This window comes from Procambarus clarkii, chromosome 50, assembly GCF_040958095.1.
Source record: "Procambarus clarkii isolate CNS0578487 chromosome 50, FALCON_Pclarkii_2.0, whole genome shotgun sequence".
Taxonomy (NCBI): Eukaryota; Metazoa; Arthropoda; class Malacostraca; order Decapoda; family Cambaridae; genus Procambarus; species Procambarus clarkii.
Genome location: NC_091199.1, coordinates 10,810,512 through 10,827,861, shown reverse-complemented (window position 1 = coordinate 10,827,861; position 17,350 = coordinate 10,810,512). Strand labels below are relative to the sequence as shown.

Below are 17,350 nucleotides of genomic sequence, written 5' to 3'. Positions count from 1 at the left end.
TAGGGATGAGAACTGATTCTTGAGATACAGTGACAAGATGGTAATAATGGTCCAACAAGGGGGCAAAAATATTATCAATATGAGCCATATGCAAGATAAACCATTTGTGTTATCACTCTTGAAACCATCATGGAAACAGTTCGTAATATGGGATAAATCATCTCATTCCATATTACGGAGCTGCCTCCATCCTGAACACAAGTTTCAATTCTGCTTCTAGTATCCTCGACAATTATCTTGACTGATTCCAGCACAGTGCACATCTGCCGAGCTCCTCACTGGTTGATGGAAGATGTAATAACCCAGAGATTTAGGGGATGCACACCACCATTCATTCCATAAAAGTTCAAGGTCACTCTACCAGCAAGAAAGATTATGTAGAATGTTTTGGAAGAATAAAACTAGATTTAGTACAAAGTTCCCTTCCCAAATGCTATCCTGTTTATGAAAAAGTATTCCATTCCCCTGAGGAACTTAATACATTAAGATAAAATCCCTAAGATAAATAAAGATAGGGGGTTCTAGAACAATGCTCACTTGCATATACAGTAGCACAAATGTTAAGGAAATTAACAAGTAGAAATCTGAAATGCAAATTTGACAAATGTAAAATACTGAAATGCAATGCCGAGGTAAACAATTGTAATGGGCAGGAGGTCCAGAGGTGGTGAAGCCTCCTAGAGTCACAATTTAAAAACAAGTATGACAAGACAACTAGAAACTAAGGAGTTATAAATGCACAAGGTACAATAACTATGCAGCACGGTCCAAAACCTAAATCTCTCTATAGGTACAGTTAGGTGAACATACCAGAAATAAATAAAGGTCTAAGAGTTTCGAGCACTCTCCCTCCCTACAACTTTGACCTCATGACCTGTGAAATTCAACCTATGAAAAAAGTGCATGTCGAATGCAGGTGCCTCGTAGCCTGGTGGGTAGCGTGCAGGACTCGTAATTCTGTGGCGCAGGTTCGATTCCCGCACGAGGCAGAAACAAATGGGCAAAGTTTCTTTCACCCTGAATGCCCCTGTTACCTAGCAGTAAATAGGTACCTGGGTGTTAGTCAGCTGTCACGGGCTGCTTCCTGGGGGTGGAGGCCTGGTCGAGGACCGGGCCGCGGGGACACTAAAGCCCCGAAATCATCTCAAGATATACTCAAGAAGATCCATACTAATGACGACATTCAGGAGGCAGCTATAGAATATTGACAATGTAGTCCTCCTCCTCAGAAATAAAATGACTGGCTGAATGCAAGTACAGTACACGCGCGCACACATACACACACATACATATCAAGAGATGAGAGACTGGGAATAAAAATTATGTAGAATTTATCATTGGCTATCTGCCTTAATACAATAGTTCAAACACAGTGTCTTATTTTCATACAACTTCCTTTCATATCTAAACGAAAGAACATCAGGAAAAATGCACAGAACGTTTACAGGTACAAAAAGGTAATAAAAATATGATGTATGACAAGGTAAATACTCTGGGTGCAATTGAGTACAAAAAATGTACTCATGAAAAATGTCAGCACATGAGATAATGCTAAAATATTACCCAATTGTTACTAGTGAGAAAGCCTAATACTTCCAGTTGATATCCAATATCAGAAAACGAAGAAACAACAACGTTTTGGTCGGTCCAGGACTATTTAGCAGTTCACAAATTCATGTTTCAGTAGACATGGAATTCTTCTGTTAAGACAATAAACCCAGTATAAAATAATGCTATTAACTTTCTTACTGAGTATATTTATATAAATAGAACGGTACACATTCTTCTATCTTTGCCACCTGCTTTGGTTACTCCAGAGCTAAAAAAAGACAAAGAATGATGAATGTCATGTGTGCTTAGGCCATTTAATACAAAAAACAAAAACAAAATTGTACGAGTATAGTTGATAATAGTGAGAGCCAGAAAAGTATAGTTGATAATAGTGAGAGCCAGAAAAGTATAGTTGATAATAGTGAGAGCCAGAAAAGTATAGTTGATAATAGTGAGAGCCAGAAAAGTATAGTTGATAATAGTGAGAGCCAGAAAAGTATAGTTGATAATAGTGAGAGCCAGAAAAGTAAAGTGTCTGGTGCGTCATAAGATCGGGATACAAGTAACAAGAAAGTAAGAGGTGCAGTCAAAGAGTTACATGAAGTAGTAATAGCCACAGCAGTGCCTACTATTACCCACATGGTGACAGTGCATGTACAGACCACAAGGAAAGAGACCACAAGTGGAGACCACAAGTGGAGACCACAAGGAAAGAGTGCAAGTGGAGACCACAAGGAAAGAGTGCAAGTGGAGACCACAAGGAAAGAGTGCAAGTGGAGACCACAAGGAAAGAGTGCAAGTGGAGACCACAAGGAAAGAGTGCAAGTGGAGACCACAAGGAAAGAGTGCAAGTGGAGACCACAAGGAAAGAGACCACAAGTGGAGACCACAAGGAAAGAGTGCAAGTGGAGACTGCACAGAAATAGAGTGCAAGTGGAGACCTCACAGAGAGAGTACAAGTGGAAATATCACTTTCACAGGCCCCAAATATGCAAGTGATACAATATAACTCCCTGAGCACCTTAAGTTCAGCTAGATCTAATTTATCTATCAGCAAGCTCTTCTTTAACATACTCTGCATAAGCCACCCTTAATAAAACTGAATTAATTGCTGTAGCAGCATCTAATATGTGATGACTCTGATTCCACTTCTTTACTGCCAACTATTTTTACCCAATTTTACATTTCTCCAAATTATTTCATGTGTTTTTCTTTATTCCACTACAGAATATGCAAGCATCATCAAACATGACTTCGTTGCGTTTTAATTCTTTACCAAACTGATTTCTTATCTTTTATATCAACAATTACATTTATTTTTTCCCCCACTTCATGAGAAAAAGGGGGTAATAATAATAATAATACACTGTAATGTATTTATTAAATTTATTTATTATTGTCACTTTATTTCGTCAATGCTTGGTATTTTTTTTTTTTTTTTTGAGATATATACAAGAGTTGTTACATTCTTGTACAGCCACTAGTACGCGTAGCGTTTCGGGCAAGTCCTTAATCCTATGGTCCCTGGAATACGATCCCCCGCCGCGAAGAATCGTTTTTTGTATTTGTATGCTTGTCTAGGAAAAGCAATTCAACTTGTTGGATATGCCAGTGCTGTAGACTAATGATTCCCAAACGTTATAGGAGTGTGCACCCCTTCTCAACTTTCACCCCGTCCATGACCCATCAACGGCTATAATTACAGTCAAATTAACATACCATTAGTTCACAGAGAGTAATCACACTAATGTGACTGCAACAATGAGAAGATCCATAGGAGCAGTAATGAGGGTAGTTATTGCTTCATGAGAAAATTTAGTTTTATTTTCTACTCGAGTCCAACTGATGATGACGATGCCATATTAGATTATTGTTTATAACACTATCATTACAAATATGTGTTGCCGCAAACAATAATACAAGGGATCTCTACTGTAGATAGCAATTGTATTATAAACATGGGTTATGACATTGAAAACTAAATACAGACTAGAAAGCTTACTACTACGTAAGAACGTTGTGCATTAATGCCCAATGCTACACTGCACTTAAGTAAAAAATAATCCCAACCAATATTGACTATTGAGGCATCAACCTTTATGATAAATGTGCGTGAAGAGGCAGAGCAACTTAGGGGATGAAGATTCTACATGCACCTCCTGATATAACTTATCTAACATACAAAAGTCAGGAAAATTTGTATCATCTACACTATGAAGCAGGGAGGAAAAGTTTTGCCTATGGCATCCCACTGTGAGCAATAAGATCTGTGACAGGATAGCGGTGTGCCAGTGCCATAGCTGTCCTTAACCTGGTTGAACTTCCTAAATTCTAATTACCAGGTGAAATTATTCAGATTATTCAGATTCTCAGTAACCACATTTTGGTTACCTGGGAATCTAAATAATAAAAATCTAAATTATAATGTTTTGAGTACAATTCAGTTTATTGTATTCAATAATTTAATCATTAAACAACAGATTACGTAGCTAGTCTAGTCAGGGAAAACGAACCACAATTTATTTAACCAGGTCTTGGGTGAAAAGGCTGACAATGTAGTACAGTACATCAAGATACAGACTTTTCCAAGAAGATCAATCAGTGAATCAAGGAGCAATATAAGGCCCTCCACCTTCCTTTACTTATGAAACCTCAGCATTTCTTACATGTTCATCTGTCCCGTTGAGACAATCGTCTTCCCCATCACATCTCCAAGATTTCTCTATACATTCCCCATCTCCGCACTGCATCTAAGTAACAAAACAAGGGAAAAACAAATGTTGACATGTCACATACGAAAGGGAGTTAGTCACTGCAGTTCAGTTAGCAATGTTTCCTTACATGTTCGTCCGATCCACCGATGCAGTCGTCTTTGCCATTGCAAATCAGGCTGCGATCTATGCATGACTCGTCTGCACAAGCCACCTGCAGGGATTACAGGTCATGCACAGGTTTATGTAAGAGAGATCATCATCAATCTGGTTAGAATTAACAGACTAACAAGTCAAATGACAGTCCTTACCCTTTCCCTTGTCTGAACAATATAATTTTGAATTATGATTAGGAAATAGAATTACAATATTTGAAGGCACTATGAGGTATAAAGTTTTACATTAAGAAACTACCATTAAATGATCCTCATGATAAACTACTCATTAAATGATAGAAAAACAAAAATTATAAGAAATTGTATTTATGTGCAAAATGCTATCCCAAACAATGAGGTGTTACAAATGTACAATGAAGTGTTGCAAATGTACAGTGCTGTACTGCATATCTTGAGTAAGGTATAGAACCAAAGTGTTTGAAGATCCAGCATACAAGTTGAACTACTATTGAATGTTCAACAACCAACCTGTGAATATGTACAGGTACTATTCGGACAATTTGTTTCGTCCGAGTGGTCATCTCCTCCACAGTCATTGTCTCCGTCACAATGCCATCGTTTTGAAATGCACATTCCAGATGCACACGTGAACTGTTCCGAAGTGCAGGTAGCATCTGCAAATACAGTTAGTCATTATTCAAACAACATTAAACTCAGAGTGTAAATGTTGAAGTCTGTCACTAGAGAATATTATAATTTACTAAAAAAAAAAAAAAAAAAAAAAAAAAATTACGTAGAGTACAAAAGACAGAATTTTGAACTTAATCTAGGACATATCGATGAACACATTATGATTACACTATCTACTGACAGCCAAGCTTATATTATCATCACAATGTAAAATCATTTTTGTCCCTTAATAATGTAATTTTCTGATTGCTTATGGCTCCAAAGTATAGAAAACGGCTATAACTTCCCTTCAAACATTTCTTGACCTTTGCCTAAGACAGCTTAGGGAAGACATCTTGAAGGTACCTGAAGGCTGCCGACTTATAAATCAATGCGTCACAATTCTAGATAAAAGAGTCGGCAGTCTTCAGGTACCTCCAAACCGTCTTCCCTGAGCAGTTTAAGGCAAAGATCAATGCAAAGTTTCTATACTTTGGAGGCATAAAAAATAACACTACCCAGGGGGGATAAAATTGTTACATAGTGTTTTATTGATATTAAGGTTAAACATGATTTAAAATGTACCTCATAAGTAAAGTAACACCTGGCCAGAAAGGTAATGCTTGGCAGTCTTGCAATGCTACATACAGTCCTATGGTATGAACAATTTGATTAAAGCTTTTGCCAGTTTCAGCACAATAAGTGAGGGAGTAAGAAAGGGAACGCCTACACTCGCTACTAGGTTCAATTTATATTCCTCACTCATGCGAGGCCTCGCCGCCTTTATCAGATGAAAACCGGTACCCCTCGCCACCTCACTCGGGTGAATACCTGTGCCCCTCCCCCTTTCCCCTCACTCGGATGAAAACCTGTCTCCTCCCTACTCTCTCACTCGGGTGAAAACCTGTGCCTTAGGAGGAGTGCAATCAAGGCAGTCTTCTCAAAATGCACTTTTCATACACTCGCAGCATATTTTTTCTTAATAACTGCTCGTTTCTGATTATTGGAGTTCTTATATGCTGTAATATTACTGTACAGTACTGTACTTTGAATAATTAAAATTTTTACTTTTCATATAAATTCAGAATACAAATACAGTACAGTAAATACACTTAAGTACAAAACTTAAGGCCAAGTAAAAAGCTTAAAAATGGAAAGTAATTTGAACTATGCTAAAATGTAAAACTAAACATATAAATAATGAAAAATACATAATAACTAAGCATAATAAGAACAAAATAAAATTTAAAACAATCTTTCAAGGTCTTGTCATATGATTATAGGCCAATAAAGCTTGTAATTTATTAGCTTTCGGAAGGTAAACTCTTTCAAAATGAGTCAATCTACAGGTATAATGAACTATAATGGTGGCGATGAGTCACAATAACGTGACTAAAGTATGTTGACCAGACCACACACTAGAAGGTGAAGGGACGATGACGTTTCGGTCCGTCCTGGACCATTCTCAAGTCGATTGAGAATGGTCCAGGATGGACCAAAACGTCGTCGTCCCTTCACCTTCTTGTGTGTGGTCTGGTCAAAATGAACTATAATGGTATACAGACCCCTCATACTCAAGTCACAGTGTCACGATGTAAGGTACGGTGGATCTTGTTTACATAGCTGGGGAAGCAACCGAGACTGCCTCTATACTAAACTTATATCATCAATTCTAAAGGTATCCTTGTTTACCTGATTTACCCAAGGGCCACTATCACTAGCGGCCTCGATGAGGAGAAGGTGGCGGCGGCTTCTTGGCCTCGATGAGGACAGGAAGCCGGCGGCTTGTCAAATATCTCCCATTTGCCTTGATAATCTTTCCCAGTTTTATTTTGAAATTCAAAAAGTCTTGGCATTTATGGCTTAGGCGGGAATGCGGTTCCATGGGTTTATAACCCTGTGGGTGAAAATGCATCTCCTGTTCTCATTCCTGTATTGTGGCTTGTCGAGTTTGAATCTATTGCTCCCTTGTTTGTGTCATATTAAACCTTTTGAAGAAATTTTCCAGATCAACATCCACAAAATTGTTCATCATTTTAAAACTTTAAATGAGATCTGCCGTGTTATGCCTGGTCTGTAGTGTTGTCAGCCCTGTGGCCCTCAACTGTTCCGGATACGAGAGATGACTTAGCTCTGGAATGATTTTTGTTGCCCGGTGTTGCACTTTCTCCAGAGCAGCTATGTCCTTCTGAAGTTGGGTCTGCATGTTTGGATACAGTAATCCAAATGGGGCTGCACCAGAGATTTATACAATTGAATCACCACCTTCCTTTCCCTAATGTCAAAGGTATGCTTGACTATTCCAAGGGTTTGGTTATTTTTTTTTGACTTGTGGTGCTACCTGTTGTGCGACTTTCAGCGAGTGGTGGATTTTGACTCCAAGGTCTTTTTCTTCATCAATCTGCTGTAATGTAATGTTATTTATTTAGTAGTGGTGGAGTGGGTTGCTATGCCCCACAAGCAAGGTCTAGCATTTGTCAATATTAAAAAGCATTTACCAGTCTTCTGACCATTTGTGGAGTTCATGTAGATCTTTTTGTAGGGCACCAATATCATTATTATTTCCCACGTTACCATATATCTTTGTATATAGCTGTGGAAAGCAACCAAGACAGCCTCTATGCTAAATCTACAGCATCAGTTCTTAAGCATCATCTGGCTATGTGGGTGATGTTTTATGTGACAATTATGTCATTATTATTGCTATCTGACTGAAGAGCATCTTACTAAAGCTATCAGGGAAAGTTTAATTAGAAAAATTAGCTAAAATGTATCACTATATATTTTATCACTGAATGGTGATTGACGAGTGGGTGGTGTCAAACTTAAAAATCTCTGTTCTCACACAATGTGCTTTCGCGAATAAAGCAAATTTATAAATGCTGTACAGTACAGTATATTAATTTTTTACTATACTGCATTCAAAACAAGTACAGTACAAAAAAACACTAAATAAGACTTGGATAGCATAATACAGGGAATTTTGACAAGCCACTGACTTTGTCCCAATTACTGTCACTTGAGAATGTGGCACTCATGGTAAATTAATGTAAGTTTCTGGATAAAGTTGAGACAAAGTTTTCTCAAGTAAAAAGTAAAGATAAAAGTTTTACCATTACTACTCGTAGGTCAGTGTTCACCGACAAGCGGTAAGAGAAATGATCAGCAGACTATATACGGTATATTTATATCACTATATACTCTATGCCACATTGGATTTCTTGTATTTCAATCAATACCTTGTTTTCAGTCTCATAATGAAGAATTATCCAATAATGAATTATCCAAGCATAAAGGGGAGCTTGAAATACTTGTCCAGAAAAGCGGGATGTATATGAAATGGAATACTGTAATTCGGATCTTCTCGCTAGCAATTTCTTCAACAATTCTTTAACATTAGCTTACCTGATGTGCTCTAGTCAACGGACCTGATTAGACTACAGCTGACTAGAGCGCGTCTGGGAACATCCAGCACATGGCTTCGAATACTCATCAAGGCCCTTGTGGATTTGTTGTTTGATTTATCATGTTATTGTGATTTCTCTGTGTATTAGCTTACTTCTCGTATAGTATTAAGTGCTATAACAATAAATCCTTGAGTAAGTTATTAAAGTTAGGCCCGAAATGTTGTGCATAACCAGTGGCTTCATATAATATTAATTACTCTACCCATTATATAACCACCTCAATATGTCCAATTTATATTGTATGAACACAAAATTTACTGTTACAGTACTGTAAACGTGTGTAAAGTACTAATAAAACTTTTTTTTTGTGGTTGTTCTGTAGAAATTGAAATATCTGCCTCTCGCCAGAGTATCCCAATTGGGAAACTTTGATCAAAATGGATTGCGGCACTTTTTCAAACATTATGTAGGATGTGACAGGAAAGTATACTCCCTTAACAACAGCCTCACAGAAGGTGCATAATATGCTGGCAAAACTGTACTCATTTTGCCAGCATATTATACATGCACATACAATACATATATAGCGGTACATTTATTTTTTTCATTGTAGGAAGGAGACATTGTATTGTAAAGTAATGCATTACACATTTATCACAGCTGCTGTGGTGTCATGAGTTTATCTAGAAATAAATAGTAAAGCATAATAAAATATACGAATATATATATTAAATTAATAAAATGTTAATAAAATATAACAAAAAATAACTGGGATAAATTCACGAGCCTTCTCTTATATAAGTTCAATTCAGATTCCACACACTCACACGTGCACATATGCACGCTCGCTCCCTCCCTCCCTCGCTCGCTCACTCTCCTCACCCTTACTTCCATATTTCCCATATATACACACACACACACACACACACACACACGACTTTCAGGCTTGTATCGCCATAATCATTTCTTTAAACACTTAGTTTTCCTACATTCAAACCATGATTATTAGAGTATAGTACAACATTAACTACATACAGTAGTACTGTACTAATATTCTTATTGCCAATGTATATATTTTTTTTGTGGGTAAGTTGACCAGACCACACACTAGAAGTTGAAGGGACGACGACGTTTCGGTCCGTCCTGGACCGTTCTCAAGTCACAATCGACTTGAGAATGGTCCAGGACGGACCGAAACGTCGTCGTCCCTTCAACTTCTAGTGTGTGGTCTGGTCAACATACAGTACTTCAGCCACGTTATTGTGACTCATCGCCTGTGTTTGTGGGTAAGGTTAACATTTCTCCTACAGTAACGCAATTCTACATCACCTACTGTATGTCTACAGTTGCAAAATCTAGATTCAACCCAACTTGCTCAACTATTCACACCTTCCTGTTTCTAGTGCCATATCCTTAGCCAACAATGCATTCCTGAAACACATCTTAAACACATTACTGTACTATCTAACTAGCTGTATCAAGCTCTACGAGTCTACATCTCTAAATATATTTATACAGCTGTCTCAGTTCCTCATTGTTTGTGTCCCTCAGTGTCACACTTTGTCAATTCAATCTCAAATGTTCCATAGGGTTAGGTGTGTAAAGTGTTTATCATGAGTTAAGTACATGCATGTCAATCACTCATTAATAAATAGCTTCCACCTTGACCTGTTCTTTACAATTTCTCATTCAAGGTTGTTGTTACTAAATTTGTGCAGTTTCTCACACTCACTCACCGTATCTTCACACCCCCTGTTACCCTCTTACTATGAAATTCCTTTTAATATACTCTCTTCACCCCTTTATCATACATTCATTCACTAAGACCAGACTAGACCAGTACATTCACCTCAATCTTTTGGTTTGCCATCTTTATCCATTTCATATCTTCTTGTGGCATTATCATTCTGTATTCTAATTATCCTGTAAACACCACATAAGCTAAAGATTGTCCATTTCTACTGCTTATACTTTTAATATGTCACATTCCTACTAAACCAGCATTTTATGCATACATGCAACTGAAAATAAAACTAGCATATCTTTGATGATATTTAAAGCTTTGTAGCACCAAAACATACAAAGCTTCAAATGAGAATTTTTGTCTCGGATCATGGCAGGATATGTAATTATGTACTGTATAAACTATAAGTCAAAACAGAATGGAAATTTTGCTTATCAACTGTATTAAAATATTCTTAAAAATAATAAAAAAAAAAATGAATCCTAACAGTAACTGATTAGTAAACAGATATCACCAAAATTGTCTTAACAGATTATAACATACACATGCATATGAAACAAACAAAAAATGTTACACAAGCTTAAAAACTGTTGACTAGAAGTATCTGAAGTTAATGGCAATGGTTAATCACAGTTGCAGCCATCTGCAATGTTATTTATATTATCCTTCAGTTTACTGAACTGTTAAATCTCAATCGAGGTTGCGGAACAGCGGTTGAAAATAGTGATAAAGCTAGAACAACAACTGGTTGCTAGTGATTAAAAAAGTATATATTTTTGGCCTTCATCACAGAGCTTGGCTGCAAAGTTATGCTGAGAAAACTTACTTTTATCGCTCGAATGCTTAACAGACTTTCCTTCTTTTTTTATGTAAATTCTATCGTGTGAAACATCTGCTGTCTACTATTACTAATATTACTGTACTATATACTCTGTAATGAAAAGTTATGGCCCAGACTTCTGCTTTTAAAAAAATTCCAAAGACTAGTTTAAGCTACTGAATAGAACTTCATTTCTTCATTCGAAAAGCAGTTTTTTTTTTTTGTTTTTTAAGAATATCAATGTTTAGCAGCTTAATAGAAAACAATAGAATGTAGTCTCTTACTACAAGAAACTTCGTCGGATTGATCATCACAGTCGGAAGCTCCATCACAAACCCAGTTTAGCGGGATGCAATTCGATTTGTTGCCACTATTGTGACAAGTGAATTCGTCTGCTTTGCATTCTATACCATCTGCAAGTAGAACAAGGTTCATGCATCTGTTAGTATAGAGTTAGCAGTGGAAAGCAAGTGGAAGCATATTCACAGGAGGATGAACCTACTGCATTTGTTGAGAACCTAACTTGGTATCCTCTCAGATTCAGTTCATGGCCTCGTGTGAAGTAGCTTTGGAAACTATCAGTTCCTCACCCAACTAGGATTAAGCAGGCGGCACCTTTATTAACTACATCAGCCCAAACCAGTCAATATGACTTTTCAAACTGCCAATGTACAGCTCAAAGCAAACATAAAACATTTCATAGATAAGGTGCTGGCTGCCAAAGTTCCCAATTACTGAGGCCCTAATATACCAAGAAGCAATTCTGAGCATTCATGCAAACCCACAGCTCTAATGCCATATAAACAAAAACCACCTTTGTACTGAAGACTCAAAATTGCTCTTAACAGGACAGGTCAAAATAAGAGACAAACCCACCAAGCGCGCACACCCCACCCTTCTTACACCCTACACAGAGAGCGGCCACCAGCAGGCTTAGGCTACGGTGACTTACTAGGGCAGTTGACCTCATCTGATCCATCCTCACAGTCGGGCTCCTCATCACAGTGCCAAGAGAGGGGGACGCACCTCCCCGTCCCACACTGCCACATGTGGGTCTCCTCATCTTCGCACGACTTTACCACTGCATGTGTGTGGTACAGAAGCAACGTCAAGGAGGTGAAGACAGTTTTGAGGGCACTAAAGACAGCCTATGCCTTGCTTCAACTCTAGCTATACTGTATATGGTATGAAAACTCCTGGCCTAAGTATTTTACAACCATTATGAAATTTCCTCTGGGAAGGATGGCATCTCTTTCCATTAAATTATTGAAAATTAAAATTACAAACAAATATTTTCATTAAGAATTAAAGAACATTTTAAGTAAAATTAAGAAAAAAACACCTTAGGTTCAAAACACAAAATTTAAAAGCAAAATAGGAAAATAAATTAATAAAAATGTATAATTAAATAATGCATTTTTTTAAACGAGCTAGTTGACACTTGTTATAAGACACAATGCCAAAAAATAATTGGCATTACAGTAATGCATTCAAGCCGTTGGAAACCATATACAGGTAATTATCTACATTCCTCTTGATATTTAGCCTCTCCGTAAGTGGTTTCTAATGCCACGGGGGGTTATTTAAACTTGATATTACCTTAGTGTAATACCAAGAAACCTGCAAATTACAACAAATCACAGAACTCTTACTATTGTCAATTTAGATACGGATCATAAGCATTTGATTTTTCACCCCACACCAAGGCTCATTGTGGATATCAAAATTGACTTTTTCAAGTTAATCTCCAACACCTGTTGTTCAATTTCCCCCAATTGTGTTCTCACGTGAGAGGAATGATGAACACAGCAGAATTAAGGCCTTGTGCTGAAACCAAATGTAATTATCAACTCTCACTCATATACTTTCATCCACACCATAATTTCTCACATATTATACATATTATACATTCTCACCTCAAATGTTTATGTTGAATCTACACTTGTTAAACAATGCTTTGTCAACAGTGTATTTGGTCTGTAAGTGCAAGCAATTTCTACACATCACACATGTCAATTCAGTGTATATAAAGTCACCAAGTTAGATTGGAAAATGTTTAATCATTGTTGTACTGCATTACTCTTGAAAGTTTGCCTCTAAACATTGCAATTACATTCTGCAAATCTACAAAACAGGACATAAAAACCAAGTTTAGTCGCAGTTTTATATTTTTACTGAGAGCAGCAGTATCTGTGGTGCGTGCTGCACCATTATTGAATTTGCACAGTGCGCAGTTGCAATGCTCTAGTTATGCAACCATATTTCAAAATAGCAAAATACTGTAGTTTTGTAATTACTTTAATGATACAGAGCAGTTAGTTGTCTATAATATTATGTATCTTCTACTTGTCTACTGCAAAAACAAGTATACACTGTGTGTGTGTGTGTGTGTGTGTGTGTGTGTGTGTGTGTAATTACCTAAGTGTAGTTACAGGATGAGAGCTACGCTCGTGGTGTCCCGTCTTCCCAGCACTCTTTGTCATATAACGCTTTGAAACTACTGACGGTCTTGGCCTCCACCACCTTCTCACTTAACTTGTTCCAACCGTCTACCACTCTATTTGCGAAGGTGAATTTTCTTATATTTCTTCGGCATCTGTGTTTAGCTAGTTTAAATCTATGACCTCTTGTTCTTGAAATTCCAGGTCTCAGGAAGTCTTCCCTGTCGATTTTATCAATTCCTGTTACTATTTTGTATGTAGTGATCATATCACCTCTTTTTCTTCTGTCTTCTAGTTTTGGCATATTTAATGCTTCTAACCTCTCCTCGTAGCTCTTGCCCTTCAGTTCTGGGAGCCACTTAGTAGCATGTCTGTGCACCTTTTCCAGTTTGTTGATGTGCTTCTTAAGATATGGGCACCACACAACAGCTGCATATTCTAGCTTTGGCCTAACAAAAGTCATGAACAATTTCTTTAGTATATCGCCATCCATGTATTTAAATGCAATTCTGAAGTTAGAAAGCATAGCATAGGCTCCTTGCACAATATTCTTTATGTGTGTGTGTGTGTGTGTGTGTGTGTGTGTGTGTGTGTGTGTGTGTGTGTGTGTGTGTGTGTGTGTGTGTGTGTCTGTGTGTGTGTGTGTGTCTGTGTGTGTGTGTGCGCGCGCGCGCGCGAGCGAGAGAGAGAGAGAGAGAGAGAATTATTATTATTATAAATTATATATATATATATATATATATATATATATATATATATATATATATATATATATATATATATATATATATATATATATATATATTTTTAAACCATCGCTTGTCATGGTACAAAGGTACTAGTTTCTCTGTGATTAAAAAATAATTAAAATATTTGTTTATTAATCCATGAATTAGGAATCCAAGTTCATCAAGCAGGTCTTTGTTTTCTATCCTTGTGATACGAGGATGTTTAACGATATAAAACACTCCATTCCTCTTTGGGGGGGGGGGGGTTTCTAACGGCCATATTCCTCGTACTTTAAACTGATCTGTCGAAACAGACCATGTGAGAGGTTTCTTGTGAGTAAGTTTGTTGTTGACTTCAACCTCGTTCTGGCAGCTCCTGCGACTGCGCTGGAACCAAGCGTATTGGCGTTTGCGTTTCCATTGGCCAATTTCAGCAACGTGGAGAGGAGGGGGGGACCTGCTGCATGGTTAACAGCTTCTCCTCCATATCAACCTACCCAGGCTTTGTGCAACTCCATAGTCTCCCAAGACTACAGGATGCTTATTACTACTGAGAGTAAGGACACGCTTCTCCTTACTGTGAAAGTCTCCCCCCTGACACCTTAGCCATGCAAGCTGATCTAGGATCACAATCCCTTGTGCCTTATCAAAGAGTCCTTTCATGTCAATAACAGCTGAGTACTTAGCTTTGTCCTTTGTTGAATAATTAACTATACAAATGGCGGTGCTCCCTCCACTAAAATTGTCGTTGACCTCTTTCTCTTAGCCTACTTATTTTAAGTGACAGAAGGTTTAAGATGATCCTTTCAAGCATTTTGCCTTTGCATGATATGAGACTTAATAGATAAAGTATATATTTTACTGTACTAATAGGTACAGTATATATTGTACTGTACTAATAGGTACAGTATAGGTACAGGTAACATTTATCCATTTTGTGGTCGTTTGTCATCAGGGGATGCTATGCGACTTGTTCCTTGGCTGGCAGTGTATTGGCTGGCTGGCTGGCTTCTGGCTGGCAGTGTCTGGCTGGCTTCTGGCTGGCAGTGTCTGGCTGGCTTCTGGCTGGCAGTGTCTGGCTGGCTTCTGGCTGGCAGTGTCTGGCTGGCTTCTGGCTGGCAGTGTCTGGCTGGCTTCTGGCTGGCAGTGTCTGGCTGGCTTCTGGCTGGCAGTGTCTGGCTGGCTTCTGGCTGGCAGTGTCTGGCTGGCTTCTGGCTGGCAGTGTCTGGCTGGCTGGCAGTGTCTGGCTGGCAGTGTCTGGCTGGCAGTGTCTGGCTGGCTGGCTGGCTTCTGGCTGGCAGTGTCTGGCTGGCTGGCAGTGGCTGGCTGGCTGGCAGTGTCTGGCTGGCTGGCAGTGTCTGGCTGGCAGTGTCTGGCTGGCTGGCAGTGTCTGGCTGGCTGGCTGGCTGTGTGTGGCTGGCTGGTTGGTTGGCTGTGTGTGGTTGGCTGGCTGGCTGTGTGTGGCTGGCTGGCTGTGTGTGGCTGGCTAGCTGGCTGGCTGGCTGTGTGTGGCTGGCTGGCTGGCTGGCTGGCTGTGTGTGGCTGGCTGGCTGGCTGTGTGTGGCTGGCTGGCTGGCTGTGTGTGGCTGGCTGGCTGGCTGTGTGTGGCTGGCTGTGTGTGGCTGGCTGGCTGGCTGGCTGGCTGGCTGCCTGGCTGGCTGGCTGGCTGTGTGTGGCTGGCTGGCTGGCTGGCTGGCTGTGTGGGGCTGGCTGGCTGTGTGTGGCTGGCTGGCTGGCTGGCTGGCTGTGTGTGGCTGGCTGGCTGTGTGTGGCTGTGTGTGGCTGGCTGGCTGGCTGGCTGTGTGTGGCTGGCTGGCTGGCTGGCTGGCTGGCTGGCTGGCTGTGTGTGGCTGGCTGGCTGTGTGTGGCTGGCTGGCTGTGTGTGGCTGGCTGGCTGTGTGTGGCTGGCTGGCTGGCTGTGTGTGGCTGGCTGGCTGGCTGGCTGTGGCTGGCAGTGGCTGGCTGGCTGTGTGTGGCTGGCTGGCAGTGTCTATCTGTGTCTGTCGGGCACCAGGGAGTCGCTTTGAGTATTTTCTAGAGTGTGGCATGGTGCTGCAGAAAAGAGGTGGGGTATCCCAGCCTACCCGAGGCCAGGCTTGACTTGTGAGAGCTTGGTCCAACAGGCTGTTGCTTGGAGCGGCCTGCACGACAAACATACCCCACAGCCCGGTTGGTCCGACACTTCTTACAGAAAGCTATCTAGTTTTCTCTTGAAGATGTCCTCCTGCTGCATCTTACGAGGCCAAAAGAGCCACAGTAGCAGGGTAGGGGGGGTGAAAAACACTACCCATGGTCGTCCTGTTCATTGTGAGATGAACGGATCACACCACCATTCACCATTGCCGGAACAACCGTGGACATTTTCAAGAGGAAACTAGATTTATTCCTCCAAGGAGTGCCGGACCAACCGGGCTGTGGTGGGTATGTGGGCCTGCGGGCCGCTCCAAGCAACAGCCTGGTGGACCAAACTCTCACAAGTCAAGCCTGGCCTCGGGCCGGGCTGTGGTGGGTATGTGGGCCTGCGGGCCGCTCCAAGCAACAGCCTAGTGGACCAAACTCTCACAAGTCGAGCCTGGCCTCGGGCCGGGCTTGGGGAGTAGAAGAACTCCCAGAACCCCATCAACCAGGTATCAACCAACCAGGTATCATTCAACAGTTGAGTGGCACGTGTCCCCGCCCCCACTAATATTTTGTGTGGGGGCTGAACATCCATTTACACGTTATAAGGTGATGTTCATTTGGCCATTCGTCGTTGTTCAATGGTCTACCGGTGGAGGTATTGGTCAAACTGAATACTTGCATATGGTGATAGATCCAAGCTGAAATAGCTAAGCACTAATTTACATGTATCATACTAGATGGGGTACCTAGGGGACAATGAAGTTCTTCGGACTAGTTCTTAGTTCTGGGACTAGCCTAGTGGCATACATCTGGACTTTTACCTGTTTCGTCTTGTGCTTGACTAGATACGGGCTCCATGCTCCAGGATTGGTTTTACATATGTGGTATACAAAGTTCTGTATGTGTGTGTGTGTGTGTGTGTGTGTGTGTGTGTGTGTGTGTGTGTGTGTGTGTGTGTGTGTGTGTGTGTGTGTGTGTGTGTGTGTCTGTGTCTGTCTGGGTCGCGTGATTCACTCTCTCTCCCCCTCTCCCACTTTCGCTC

General features: G+C 40.1%; 1 protein-coding gene across 26 annotated transcripts in view; it reads right to left on the bottom strand.

The window, feature by feature from the left end:
• The window catches only part of LOC123772677 (very low-density lipoprotein receptor), a 656,118-nt gene that overhangs the window by 91,925 nt on the left and 546,843 nt on the right, over positions 1 to 17,350 (bottom strand). For 5 of the 26 annotated variants that reach the window (XM_069303519.1, XM_069303518.1, XM_069303517.1 and 2 more), the window contains 5 exons: positions 11,971 to 12,099; positions 11,303 to 11,431; positions 4,907 to 5,052; positions 4,393 to 4,476; positions 4,218 to 4,301 (listed from right to left, as the gene is read on the bottom strand). In XM_069303519.1, the coding sequence (XP_069159620.1) occupies positions 4,218 to 4,301; positions 4,393 to 4,476; positions 4,907 to 5,052; positions 11,303 to 11,431; positions 11,971 to 12,099 (572 nt within the window). The remainder of the gene's footprint in view (positions 1 to 4,217; positions 4,302 to 4,392; positions 4,477 to 4,906; positions 5,053 to 11,302; positions 11,432 to 11,970; positions 12,100 to 17,350) is intronic. The other 21 variants (XM_069303530.1, XM_069303522.1, XM_069303528.1 and 18 more) reach the window with 10 other exon arrangements.